This window comes from Hyalella azteca, unplaced genomic scaffold (assembly GCF_000764305.2).
Source record: "Hyalella azteca isolate HAZT.00-mixed unplaced genomic scaffold, Hazt_2.0.2 contig13426, whole genome shotgun sequence".
Classification (NCBI taxonomy): Eukaryota; Metazoa; Arthropoda; class Malacostraca; order Amphipoda; family Hyalellidae; genus Hyalella; species Hyalella azteca.
This window is the reverse complement of record NW_025943349.1, coordinates 17,079-31,440: the sequence shown is the minus strand read 5'-3', so window position 1 is coordinate 31,440 and position 14,362 is coordinate 17,079. Positions and strand designations below refer to the sequence as shown.

General features: G+C 39.2%; 1 protein-coding gene across 1 annotated transcript; it reads left to right on the top strand.

Moving 5' to 3' along the window:
• Window positions 1-2,044: 2,044 nt before the first annotated feature.
• LOC108675799 (protein single-minded-like) lies at window positions 2,045-13,757 on the top strand (the record flags this gene model as incomplete). Its single annotated transcript, XM_018163825.2, has 7 exons — window positions 2,045-2,130; window positions 2,791-2,880; window positions 3,051-3,054; window positions 7,915-8,000; window positions 8,857-9,109; window positions 10,441-10,588; window positions 11,406-13,757. Coding segments are annotated over 7 exons (2,570 nt in total), but the record flags the coding sequence as incomplete, so codon positions are not given.
• Between the last annotated feature and the right edge of the window lie 605 nt (window positions 13,758-14,362).

Below are 14,362 nucleotides of genomic sequence, written 5' to 3'. Positions count from 1 at the left end.
TGTGGCTAATGTTGACATCTGATGAATGATAACCTCTGATGAATGATAACCTCTGATGAATGATAACCTCTGATGAATGACAAACTATGATAAATGATAACCTCTGATGAATGACAAACTATGATAAATGATAACCTCTGATGAATGATAACCTCTGATGAAGGTTTTACCTGCCTTGAAATGAAGCTGCGTGAGTCACTTGATCAATTCATCACTCAAAAAAATATATTCTTTTCCTCTCTGCGCGCACGCATATGAGTTTGAGATACGGAACCGTGCACTGGAAAAAATGAGTGAGATTTTGTCTGAATCGCGATGCACCATTTACTGCTGATTTGGGTCATCCTGCATGACTCAGTTTAGCCATGCAAGAGGGCGCATCAGTGCTACGTCCGCTCTCTGCTAGAAATGTGGGAAGAAAGTGTGTCAGCATTTGAACAACATATCAGTAATTTTTCTGAGATACGTACACCTAAGATCGGATATCGTACGTCCGGCTGAGGTACAATATCGTAAACTCTGAGGTACGACATCGTTTACACGGTCGTACGTTTGGCCATGTGCTGCTGAAACGACATCGTACGTCCGGCTAAGGTACGACATCGTAAACTCTAAGATCGGACATCGTACGTCCAACTGAGGTACGACATCGTACGTCCAACTGAGGTACGACATCGTACGTCCGGCTGAGGTACGACAACGTACGTCCGGCTGAGGTACGACAACGTACGTTCTGAGGTTCGACATCGCACAATCTGAGGTACGACATCGTACGTTCTGAGGTTCGACATCGCACAATCTGAGGTACGACATCGTACAATCTGAGGTACGACATCGTATAGACGGTCGTACGTTTGGCCATGTGCTGCCGGAACGATATCGTTAATAGATTATTTCCACACACGGCCCGCGCGGTGTCGTATGATGTAACGTGACCCATGCGGGCGGCAGCTGCCTTACGACCTTACGACTAAACCTTAAACCTTACGACCTTAAAGCCATCGGCGACATTCGCGACTGTCGTTAATTCGTGAATTACGACATTCATTAATTAATGTTTGAGGATGCGTGAAATTCACGACTTACGACATTCATTAATGTTGAGGATGCGTGAAATTCACGAATTACGACATCGAAAAATAAGTAAAATTTACGAATGTGCGACATTCATTAATGAAATTCACGAATTACAACATTTAAGAAAAATTAATATTCACGAATTACGACATTCATTAATTATTGATTGAAAATGCGTGAAATTCTCGAATTTCGACATTGAAAAATAAGTGGAATTCCCGATTGTACGACATTGATAGCTGTCCGACATTCATGAATCTATGACATTCACGGATGACAACATTCACGTAAGTACGAAATTCACGAATTTAAGACATTCACGAATGTGCAAAATTGACGAATGTTCGTTGATAATTGAATGTATTACATTCATTCGTGTATGACATTCACATATATACTATATTCAAGAGACGAATTTCTCGTTAAATATTGCGAACACGCATATATATATTATATCAAATATTGATATAACATATAATATTGATATATTTAATAAAATATTATATAATTGACAGATATATGTAAATGTTTGACATGAATGGACACAACGTGACTCTAATGTACCATAAATATCACCCAGAAAACAATTAGCAGAAATAACCTATATGGCATCGATAAAAATATGACGTGCGATTAAAAATAAAAAAAATGCTCCGGCATCAGATTGTTTCGGTTGCCAACTAGGCATTTATGAATATAACGTTGCCATTATGAATAATGGACATAATGTGAATCTAATGAACTATAAATATACTCAAAAAAATAATCAGCAGAAATTACTCCTGATGCATCTATAAAAATGTGACGTTCGATTAAAAAAATAAAAAAAAAACAGCTCTGGCATCGGATCGTTTCGGTTGCCAACTAGGAATTTATGAATACTCTGATGATATGCGAAAAAAATCTTACGTTGATTTTGTTGTTCATAAAAGTTATATTCGTTTTTATTAATATTATTATTCTATAGGGCTGGGGGACGCGTGGGGAGCTGCCCCTCCCTCCCACAACCCCAGGGAGGCCGCCATGAGGGAGCTGGGATCACACCTCCTCCAGGTGGGTTGCCTTGACCCATATTTGTCCAATATAAAATATTATGAGTTATTATATTATTATATTACTATATTATTATATTACTCACCATCAGCTATAAGTATATGTATTCAATAATATATTAAAACAATCAATTTTATTTAGCCATTAATAAAAGCCTGCTTCATTTCAATAATTTTCAATTTATGCTATTTTATGATAGACGGGATATGATTATTATGATAATGCTATTGATTAACTCATATATTGTCCTTATAAGTAAATGCGGGGGTCGTTGTTTAAATGAACGATGCCCTTTAGCTCTTGTGTGTGTCATCCTGACCCAGTTTGTCCCAGTTTGGGTATCAGTGATACGTCAGCGTTCGATTCTGGCTGTGCATGGGTAAGAAAGTGTGTCAGTATTTAGACAATATAACACATTATTTTTCATGTGTTATACGACATACTAAGATACTACATCGTACGTCAGGATTGAGGCATCAATTCGCTTATTTTTCTGAGTGTCGCTCACGTCCCATAGCAACGCTGCTTTATTTTGCCTGCCGACGGCAGCGAGCGTGCCGAACTGCGCTGCCGCTTGCCAACCTCCCCCATCCTGCCCCACACCCCCCTCTCCCACTCCANATTGCAGTGGATGGCTGTATGACCTGGTCTGTATTGCAGACCCTGGACGGCTTCATCTACGTGGTAGCGCCGGACGGCAAGATCATGTACATCAGCGAGACCGCGAGCACGCATCTGGGGCTCAGCCAGGTCAGGGTCTTGTGTTATGTTATATATTATATATTATATATTATGTGTTATTCGTTATATATTATATATTATATAATATACGTTATTTATTTGGGTGTTATATGTTCTATGTTATATATTATATATTAGATATTATGTGTTATTTGTTATATATTATATCTGGGGCTCAGCCAGGTCAGGGTCTTGTTATGTTATATATTTATATTATATATTATGTATTATGTGTTACATTTTCTATGTTACATGTTCTATGTTATACATGCATATGTTATATATTATGTGTTATGTTGTATATATGTTCAAAGTTTTATATTATATATTAGATATTATATGTTATGTGTTATATAATATACGTATATTATTAATATATATTACATATCATGTGTTATATGTTATATATTATGTGTTATGTATTGTATATAGTATTTATTACATATTATTCAATGCATATTATTTTGCTTTATATTTATAATTTGGTTATTTGTTATGTATGATTGGTTTGAAAAATTCTCATTTGTTTTTTTATTATTTATTTCTTCTTTTATTTTAATTTTTATATTTTCAATATATAATACTTATAAAAAATTATTCATTATCTATTATTTTTTATTTAATTTTCTATCTTGTTATATATTTATTGTATATTTGTCATTTAATGTTCATTTATATATTTTTTAATATTTTTATTTATTCTTCTTGCATTTTCTTTCTAATTATAAAATTAAGCAACAAATAAGTAAGTGATCGTCACAACATTAATTCTTTTTATTCCTATAATCAATCGATTATTATATAAAAATTTTAAAAATTTCAAAGTCCTAATAAATATTTAGGAATTATTTCATTATTATCACTATTTCACATTTATATTATTATCATATTTATTAAATTATCACACATATTTTATTGTTTGTGTCTTATGCGTGTGGGTATCCATGATACGGTGGTGAGTGTGGGCAGGTACATTAATACAACTACACAGCCCTCCTGTGTTCCGGCATACACTAAACTTTCAGAGGCGGCGTTTGGTTGGCCATCTATGGGCCAGCGCTGAAATTCATTTTAATAAATAAATTATATAATTATTATTATAATTATAATAAAAAAATACTAAAATTTACTTATCATAATCTGCGATAGTGCAGGACAAGTTTCATACATATATAATAAAAATACAGTAGCAGTTTCATTTATAGTACATTTCCATTTATAAGGAAATGTGAAAAATGTATCTCATTGAGAGAAAGCAAAAATGAATATGAATTATTTTAGCAAATTTATTAATAAAATTTACAATAAGACGATAATTTATGACTTCATTTGATGTAAGAAAGATTTCACTTAAATCGCTTATTTATCACAGGGTTTTTAAACCCTGTTTTTAACATAGTTTTAGTACTTATAGTTAAGCATAGTTTTTTTAAACGTAATTTTAAGTTCATTTTAGTTGGCCTTCAATTAAGTTGAGTTGCAACGACATCAACCTGTTCAGCCGAGAAGTTCTAAGTCAAGTTTTACTTATTCTTTTCTATACTATACTATATTCTTCTATACTATATTTTACTTATTTTTTTAGCACTTTTTATTTATTATGATATAATTATTTATTTTTACATTTATATTGTTATTTATTCATATACAATAATCCTAACTAGTCTAAGACTAATTCTTCTAAGGAGGTATCGGTGATAAAAAGATTAGATTAAAGCTATGCTAATGAGAAATACCGATTGTTACTAGAATTATTATATAATCATTAATTATGTAAAAATGATAAGCATATTAATCCCATTTTTTATACTAAATTGTCATAGTCTGTGCATTAGATATGTGATGATTCTTTATCGAAATGAGTACTGATATAACAAAAATTTCTTCCAAAATTAAATTCATTTTACTGCAAAACGATCCCTTAATTTACTAACTGATTACAGCGCAAAAATCAAGCGCAAAGTTGCTCTCAACATACAAAAGTTTGCGTCGGAAGGCCATAAAGTTGCCTGCGTAGGCCTAAAGCTGAGTCGTCTGGCAGTTCTTCCTCACAAATCCCCGTCTCGTTTACCCGACAACCGTCCTAGTCCCACCAAATCCCCAAAGCAAACGCCTACAAATCACTTCTGTCAACTATGCCTCCGTCACGCATAAATCCTGCCATCTCCTCTTTAGGATTTACTCGACACAACTGCTGCCAGTCCATTATTCCTGTGAGGAATGTGGCAACATTAGGCAACTGAACTGTGTTCAAAATTGGTACATGGCAACTCTGCGCGATCTAATCCCCACCGCCAAAATCCTAGCCAATGAGATCGCCGAGATTCCTCACGCCTCGCTACCTCTCGAGAGATCAAGGCTGTGATTGGCAGCTGCCCCCTACCGCCCGCAGTATCGCGAGTATTGATTGGCGCAGCCGAGACAGAGGCAAAGATCGAGCGATATGATTGGCTGGCGGGGGGAGTGCGTCACACGGCTGACAAATAAGGGTCGGCGAGGCGCTTTGTTCCGTGTGCGCCTTAATGAGATGCCATTGCGTTTGAATAGAATAGAGGCGCACCAGCGGGAGCTTGTGACGGCACATAACTTTAATTTGATACGTTATATACGGTGTTATATACGGCGCTGTGGTTTACTGGTGCGCTATGATACGTGCGTGCTGGTAGCCACAACACGTCAGCGTGACATGGAATATCCATAGCCTTTAATTTTGGATTTTTGCTCACTGCAGCGAATTTTTTTTTCAGGATAAAGCTTATTTCGAACCGAATAATTAATATTTTAATTTGTATCACAGGTATTCAATTTTAAAATGAAGAAGAGGGGAGGGTTAGTTTGGCTCAAGGTTTACGGATCTTATTTTCCTGAAATCCTATTTTTACGGATCCTGAAAAATACGAAAATCAACTTGCCTGTGCATTACACAGAGAATTTTTTTTTTGTACAAAAAAAATGCACAGAAAACGTATTTGAAAATATAATTTTTTATTCAAATACGTAGTCGTATAATATAAATAGAATAGCCGTATATATATAAATAGCCGTATAGAAATGTAATTAAATATAGGTATTATGTACTTTATCAGGTATAATAAATAAAATAACTAAGCAAATTTCACAAGCTACATTGTATCATTTATTTACGAGTATTTTTAAAAGCCTTTTATTTCAAAATTTCTTTCATATATTTATTAAAAAACTATTCCTAATATGAAAATATCAATTAAACGCTGCAGAACTGGCAGCTCAGGGCAACTCGTGCGAAAATTTTATATATTTTTAGCTTTGATTTGGTATTTTGATTTTATTAGCGAACATTATACCTTACTAATTTGTTGTCTTAATTGAAACGAAAATTTTACGATAAACTGGAGTTCAATTCTGATTAGGATTTTTTTTGCCTGAAATTTACAACGGCCGGGTTCGGGATAACGGGGTTCAGGATAACGGGGTTCAGGATAACGGGGTTCAGGATAACGGGGATCAGGATAACGGGGTTCAGGATAACGGGGTGCAGGATAACGGGGTTCAGGATAACGGGGTTCAAGATAACGTGGATAACGGGGCTCAGGATAACGGGGTTCAGGATAACGGGGTTCGGGATAACGGGGTTCAAGATAACAGGGTGCAGGATAACGGGGTTCAGGATAACGGGGTTATCTGGATCAATTTTTTCCTGTTGATCAATGTTGTTTTTTTCGTAAAATTGTGGATGATTAAAATTTTGGGTAAAAAATCCTGGGACTGATGAGCTAATTCTTTTTCATTTCCTAATTGTGGTTTAAATTTTTTTTTATAAAATTTACCCGGCGAAGAAAGTAATCATGCCGTATTTAATAAGATTGTTTAAACATCTGGTTTAATTCGCGGGGATATTCGGATGAAAACCGTTTTATTTTTTCGCCTGGCGAATATGCGATCGCATTTTCGAAAGGAAAAGTAGATTACTTTTCCGCCTGATTGATATTCGATCGGACGAATGGAAAAAAGATTAGTTCTTCGCCTGGCGGATAATTGATCTGAAATTGGCATTAGAATTATATTAGTTGTTCGCCAGGTTGTTGTTATTCAATCGGATTTTTGGAAGAAAAGATGATTATTCCATCGATAAACGAAGAAGATATTAGTTTTTCTCCTAGTGGATATTTCATTGGTTAGACGAAAGCAATAAATTATTCATTCGCCAGGTTGTTATTCAATCGGATTTACAGACGAAAGGAAGATTAATTTTCCAGCTGGCGAATATTCGATCACATGTATGGTATAGAAGAAGATTAGTTTTCCACCTGGTGGATCTTCAATCGAATGTACGGATGAAAATGTTCTATAACTGAAATAAATATTTATTCTAGATGAATGCAATAAGGGGTAGTATTGCCAGATTAACCTGAAGGTGTCTTTATGCAGTATTTTATTATAAAAAAGCACACATATATATTCATTTATTCATTTATATTTATAAGTTGTATTTATATATGTAGAAGGGAGCATAGGTAGATGGTAGAGCACTCTACCCCCGCGTAGAGTGGCACTGCAGGAGTGGCCGGAAAAGTGAATGAGATGATAGAGAAGGAGGAGAAAGGAGCTATATATGGTGCCACTATATACATATATGCATAATTAGGTTCGCTGTAGGCGTTGGAAGTTTGGTTGGGGTCAACTAATGTATACACCAACATAATATAAGCACCTACAGCATGATTAGTCAAGGTTTGTTGCCTCACATGTGCGTATCGGAAAACAGTCTGTTTACCCATACGCACAATGACTACAGCGACATTACCCCAACTATAGCGAATCTGTCGCAGAGTCTCTATCATACCTTAATTTGTGTTGGGGTAACTACATCAATGTAAGTGTATTCTGACCAACTATAATTGTTAACCCCTTAGCGCCCAGTTGTACAATATGTCGCCTTTCAGAATGCTTTTAATTCGCAGGCTGCACTATAAACAGGTGGAAACGAATACATTTTATCAATGTGGTATGGATTTAATGTTGTGTTTTGAACTCGCAAGGCCTAATGTGGTTGTCCCATTGCAGAAGAGGATGAGGAGCGAACCTTCCTCATCCGCATGAAGTGTGTCCTCGCTAAACGCAACGCTGGTCTCACCACCGGCGGGTATAAGGTGAGTGACGGGTGAGCAAGTTTGGAGATTTGAAAGGTGAGTGCGATTTGGATGGGAAAAATTGTATTTGGTGTGTGAAGTCAACATCATCGACATCGTCAGCGACCTGGCCACTATATACGACCGGGCAGGCCGAAGTGAACAGCGTACAATCTAACGGCACAAAATGTTGGGAATTGAGATATTGAGGCGAAAAAGAAGTTGGAATTCAGAATCGCTACCTGGCAATTGACGGCACAGCAATTTATGAATCCCAACATGTTCTTAAACTTGCAGTGATGATGAGTAGCAATCCCACTTCGTATTCTTCAACATGGAAGTGATTATATGATGCAGGTGAAACGATGGGGGGAGTCTGCCGTTCGTTTCGGGAAAAAGACGGGTTAGGTTCCGTTGGGCGCCTTTTTTTGGTCCTTATTCAGGAGTACTGCTGCCAGCTGTGCTGCATCTATGTGCGGTCCCCGTTGGCGCGGTGATTGCATTGAGACATTTACCAGCAATCGAGAGTGCCTTCATGGCAATGATCTGTGGACATCGAAACCAAACCCACTGCTAGAGACTGAAAACTTAACACTGTACATATTGGACATGAGAAGTTATATAGACGAGATTTATCTTTCTGTACGAATGAAATATGGTAATCGGACTGCAGGTCACGAATTTTGGAATTTCTTGATCAAGTTCACAGAGGAATATAGCACTGAGCAGAATATCTCCTATGAGCAACAATGAGGCGGTCAGATTTCTGTCTTCAGTGTACGCTGGATATTTTGTGTGCTTAAGGTTTTCGTGTGCATTCAGTGTGCCTGTTTGCCTACATTTAAGGTATATATGCTGACGCAACTGGTACCTTCAGGTGATCCACTGCTCGGGGTACCTGAAGGTGAGACGGTACCCCATGGACCACGCGACCACACCCTACGACACCTGCTACCAGAACGTGGGGCTCGTGGCCGTGGGACACTCCTTGCCCCCCTCCGCCATCACTGAAATAAAGATGCACTCGAACATGTTCATGTTCAGGGCCTCTCTCGACATGCGCCTTATATTCCTCGATGCCAGGTACATGTTCAGGGCCTCTCTCGACATGCGCCTCATTTATGTTGACAGTAGCCTTAAGTTGACAGTAGCCTTAAGTTGACAGTAGCCTTAAGTTGACAGTAGCCTTAAGTTGACAGTAGCTCCAAGTTGACAGAAGCCTTAAGTTGACAGCAGCCCCTAAGTTGACAGTAGCCCGTGTGTTGACAGTAGCCCGTGTGTTGACAGTAGCCCATGTGTTGACAGTAGCCCGTGTGTTGACAGCAGCCCCTGTGTTGACAGTAGCCCGTGTGTTGACAGTAGCCCGTGTGTTGACAGTAGCCCCTGTGTTGACAGTAGCCCGTGTGTTGACAGTAGCCCGTGTGTTGACAGCAGCCCCTGTGTTGACAGTAGCCCGTGTGTTGACAGTAGCCCGTGTGTTGACTGTAGCCCGTGTGTTGACAGTAGCCCGTGTGTTGACNTGCGTCATCACCTTACTTAATCCGCAAGACATGAACCCCGCGTCACTGTTTCCCGGCCTTACTATCCCCCAGCATCTTCTTTCCCCCACACTTACCCCGACTCTCCACCATTATCGCATGGCTAACTGGAGGCTTTTCTCGCAGACCTTTGATGCTTATCCGAATTAGGTTAGGTTAGGTTAAGTTAGTTCACAACTCGTATAGATCATCTTTTCATAGCGTAATGCAGTCAAGTGAGCAGAAACTAAGAAAAGCCGTCCGGCAGTCGGTGAAAAAAGGCGGGGAGAACAGTAGCTGTCGTACGTCTGGCCGTAGCTGGGGAGCTGATGTACACACTTTTATAAACATGATGATGATGTGTCACATTTATAAAGCACTACATTATTCACTCTTTTGCATCACTATTATCATATAACCTAAATTTCAAAATGCTTTACTCAGAGAATGAGTGGGACTCTAAATAGTATAAATAGCGATGACTTTTTTTGCTCTTGTGTGGGTCATCCTGACTCAGTTTGCCCCAGCTAAAGGGCGTATCAGTGCTACGCCCGCTCTCACTGCCCGTGCTTTGGGTAAGAAAATGTGTCACTATTAGGACAATATGACCCATGCATTTTTCTGTGGGTATGGAAAGTGTGTCACTCTTTGGACAATATTACCCACGTATTTATCTGTGTGTAAATAAAATGTGTCACAATGCTTGGAATACGTGACCCATGCATTTTCTATTGGTAAGTGAAGTGAACTATCAGGACAATATTACCCATGCATCTTTCTGATGGTGATGAAAGTGTGCCACTATTTGGACAATGTGACCCATGCATATATCTGTGGGTAAGGAAAGTGTCCCACTATTTGGAAAATATTACCCATGCATTTTTCTGTGGTAAGAAAAGTGTGGTCCATACCCATATATCTCACCCGCATGTGGTCCCCCGCAGTGCTGCTGAAGGGGCAGGTGACCAGCAAGTACTACAGGTTCCTCACCCAGAGCGGGGGGTGGGTGTGGGTCCAGACCTACGCCACCATCGTCCACAACTCCCGGTCGTCCCGTCCACACTGCATCGTCGCTGTTAATTACGTCCTCAGGTGAGTGGGACTTGGTCATTACGTCCTCAGGTGAAGGGGACTTGGTCATTACGTCCTCAGCTGAAGGGGACTCAACGTCTTCCAACCCTTCCCAAACTCATCCTACCAATCCCCCCTTCAAAAATTTTCCAGTAATTTTAATTGCGTTTCTGTAATTTGAATTTTACTTATGATCACGCTGTTAAGTCCTTTTTTTCGTAGGAAATTATGTGTTTTTCTTACCCCAACTGAAGCTGTACAAATACATGAATATTTCGTACCCGATCGTGGTGGTAAATCTTTCGTCGTTGACATTCGTGATGCGCAATGGAATTTCAATATCTTCAGTCGATTTTGCTTCTGATTTTTTAATTCCGATGAATTTTCGTCTGTTAAACTTTTTGTTGATGATTTTCTTCGATTTTATAATTAAAATATATATGTGTCGTGATTTTAAACACTTGCGATAATTCTTTAACTTCTTAACCAACTCCTGACTTCTTACTTCATGGCTCTAACTTTTATTTATTAAAATTAAAATTTTAGTTTTAACATCTTAACGCAGCCTGCTTGTATTTCCTGTTACTTTTCATGCATTGATATCCTTGGTTTGCCAATTGTGGTAAGGATCACCCTACATGGAGCAGCAAGTTAGGGGTTCAAAACCCGCAATTAGAGCTGAAAATTCTGGTCAGAATCAGCAAGGTGGCCTGTAGTTAAGGCCAACGAGGCCAAATCACTGCGGATCCCACTGCATTACTATGATTATTATTATTATTATTATTGTAAATTATTATCATTTTACTTTCTGACTAACTGACGGATCCTAATTTTTCAGTGACGTGGAAGTGCGGAACCATTTCTTGTCATGGGAACAACTTGGCGCGAACAACAGAAGCGAAGAGTCGTGGTCTGATGGTTTACGGTCTGCTACCTCTGCTCCAACCAACAGACTCAAGCATTTGACTCCAAACTCCAGTCCATCTCCATTAACAGACTTGGATTCCTCCAACATGGAGACTTCTCCATCCCTGCCTGCGATGCCCGTTGGAGCAGGGATGGAGTCAGCAGCTTTGTCCAACCCATCAGTCCCAGGCAGTTTGGTTAGCAACCCGTACCCTGGTATCATGAACAGTTCACCTACCATTTACCCAGCTAGTTGTTACCCAGTACCACATTCCATTTATGACTCGTATGATGACCCTCGGTACCATAACAACAACAGCCATCACCCTCACCATCATTCAGCAGCAGGGGGAGGGGCGTTAAGTCACATCTACAACCCCAACAGTCCAGTTCAGCCCCACAGTATCCCAGTAACCTACCCATTAACTGCTGCCCCAGCCCCTTGCCTCCCCATAGCCAATTCCCTCTGTTCCTTATACGACGAAGGTAGACCTTGGAGTCAAGGTTCAGGTTCCTCATCCTCGTCTGAAGATCCTAGGTATGACTGTCCTCCTGGTGGTGTGATACACCAAAACCCTACCTTCCTCTCCAATGGCGTGTCTGGTGGAACACTTTCTCACTCCATACCAAACGGCGGAAGTCATCTTAATGTACTTCAGCAACAGCATCATCAAAACCATCAGCATCATCAAAATGAGTATCTACAACATCACTCGGTGCAACAAAACCTACACCCAAGCGACAACAATAACACGTTATCACAACAAAACAGTTTCGGGTCTGCGTCCGGAATGTACGACCTTGAATACTACGCGTGCGACAAGTACTACGATAAAGCCATCCCTCATGACCCTGATAAATCCCTTTGTGATATTACCAAATCATCAGGACAGCTACATGGCTCCAAGGAAGCTCATTTGTCTCACCAAAGTTTGCATATGTCACTTCACACGCAAGTCCATACCTCTCACGGGTTGATGCTAAGTTACCCTACTTCTGATCTTTCAGAAAGCTTGTCTACCTCCAGTGAATCTAGTCCCAAGCATTCGACGAAACCTAGGCATGGTGATGCAGCGACTTCACATGACCAGAATCAGAATGATGATATCCAGATAACAAGCATCTCCACTGCATTGGGTCCTTCAGATTCTGATATTTCAGGGTCTTCTCTGAGTGAAGAAAAAACGACGGAAAACAGTGATACCTCCAACATCACTGAAACGTCCCACACAACTCGTGGAATGTATGGCAGTAACCAACTTTACGCGTCACAAACGACATCACTGGCTTATGATTTTGTCAGATCACAGTCTGGCTCTAACGTGCCAGGTATTCTCAGCACGAGACACTTGTCAATTGATATTGGGGGAACAGAAACCATAACCGACAACAACCAACGAAGAACAGGTAGCAGCGTTTTCGGCAACGACTTTGGGCCACGTCCACCAGCGGATGAATCTCTAGACTGCCACGGTGTTGCCAAATCTTCAAGCTCTGAAACTGAAAACGTATTTTCAAGAACCGCGAGCGTTTTGCAATCAAATTCCACTTCCGTGCGAGGAAACTCGTGCCAAAGAGAATCGAATTCCCAGACACAACACATCCATCATCAACAAAGTTGCGATCCTCCTGCAAGTCGGGATGTTGGTGAAAGTGCGAACGGTTCTTCTTCGGCAAGCATAATGAGTTCCATATCAGCATCCGTCATGAGTGGGTTGCCAGCTACAACATTAGGTTCAGCTTCAGAAAACAAGGCCCCTATGCAGCCAGGATATACTTCAGTTATTGTTGATGCACAACAGTATCATATGACTCAAAATGATTATGTGAGGTAATTTGTACAGACGCACAATGATAGTGATGAGTTTATCCTACGCAATAATAACTCGAAAACTGAACTTTTTAACGCAATATGTCACACGAATGTCGCATATAGTCGACATTGCGTGATGCAGAACTAAATCCGACGAAATTGTTATTTTCAGTGATGTTAACCGACACCGCGATTCATGTCCACTTGTTATTGCTGTACCAAATCGCACTAAATTGTTATTTTCACCGATATATGCAAATGCAGCGAGTAATTGCCATTTATTCCATAACTGCTACGTAGATATTGTTTTGTTTAACAATGTTCGTCCTGATCATGAGTCAGCATATATTATATCTATTGCTATACCATATGACTCGATCAAGTTTTTATTGTGCATACCTTAGTTATACGCTCCTATGCCCGTAATTAAAAAATGTCTATTAATTAATTATAAATAATTGTTCTTTGAATATAAAGGCCAGTAATGTTTGTACAGACGCACAAAGATAGTGATGAGTTTATCCTACGCAATAATAACTCGAAAACTGAACTTTTTAACGCAATATGTCACACGAATGTCGCAAATAGTCGACATTGCGTGAATGCAGAACTAAATCCAACGAAATTGTTATTTTTAGTGCTGTTAACCGACACCGTGAGTCATGTCCACTTGTTATTACTGTACCAAATCGCACTAAATTGTTATTTTCACCGACATGTGCAAATGCAACGAGTAATTGCCATTTATTCCATAACTGCTACGTAGGTATTGTTTTGTTCAACAATGTTCATCCTGATCATGAGTCAGCATATATTATATCTATTGTGATGAAACATGACTCGATCAAGTTTTTATTGTGCATACCTTAGTTAGTTATACGCTTCTATGCCCATAATTAAAAAATGTCTATTAATTAATTATAAATAATTGTTCTTTGAATATAAAGGCCAGTAATGAGTGGGTGAAGCTTGTGGGACTCGAAATGAGTCTCATCCAGATCGCCAGTTACCCGACATTTTGTCTCAGGATTACCATCAATAGGGGATATAATTTAACCCCATAAATGGGGGGAGGG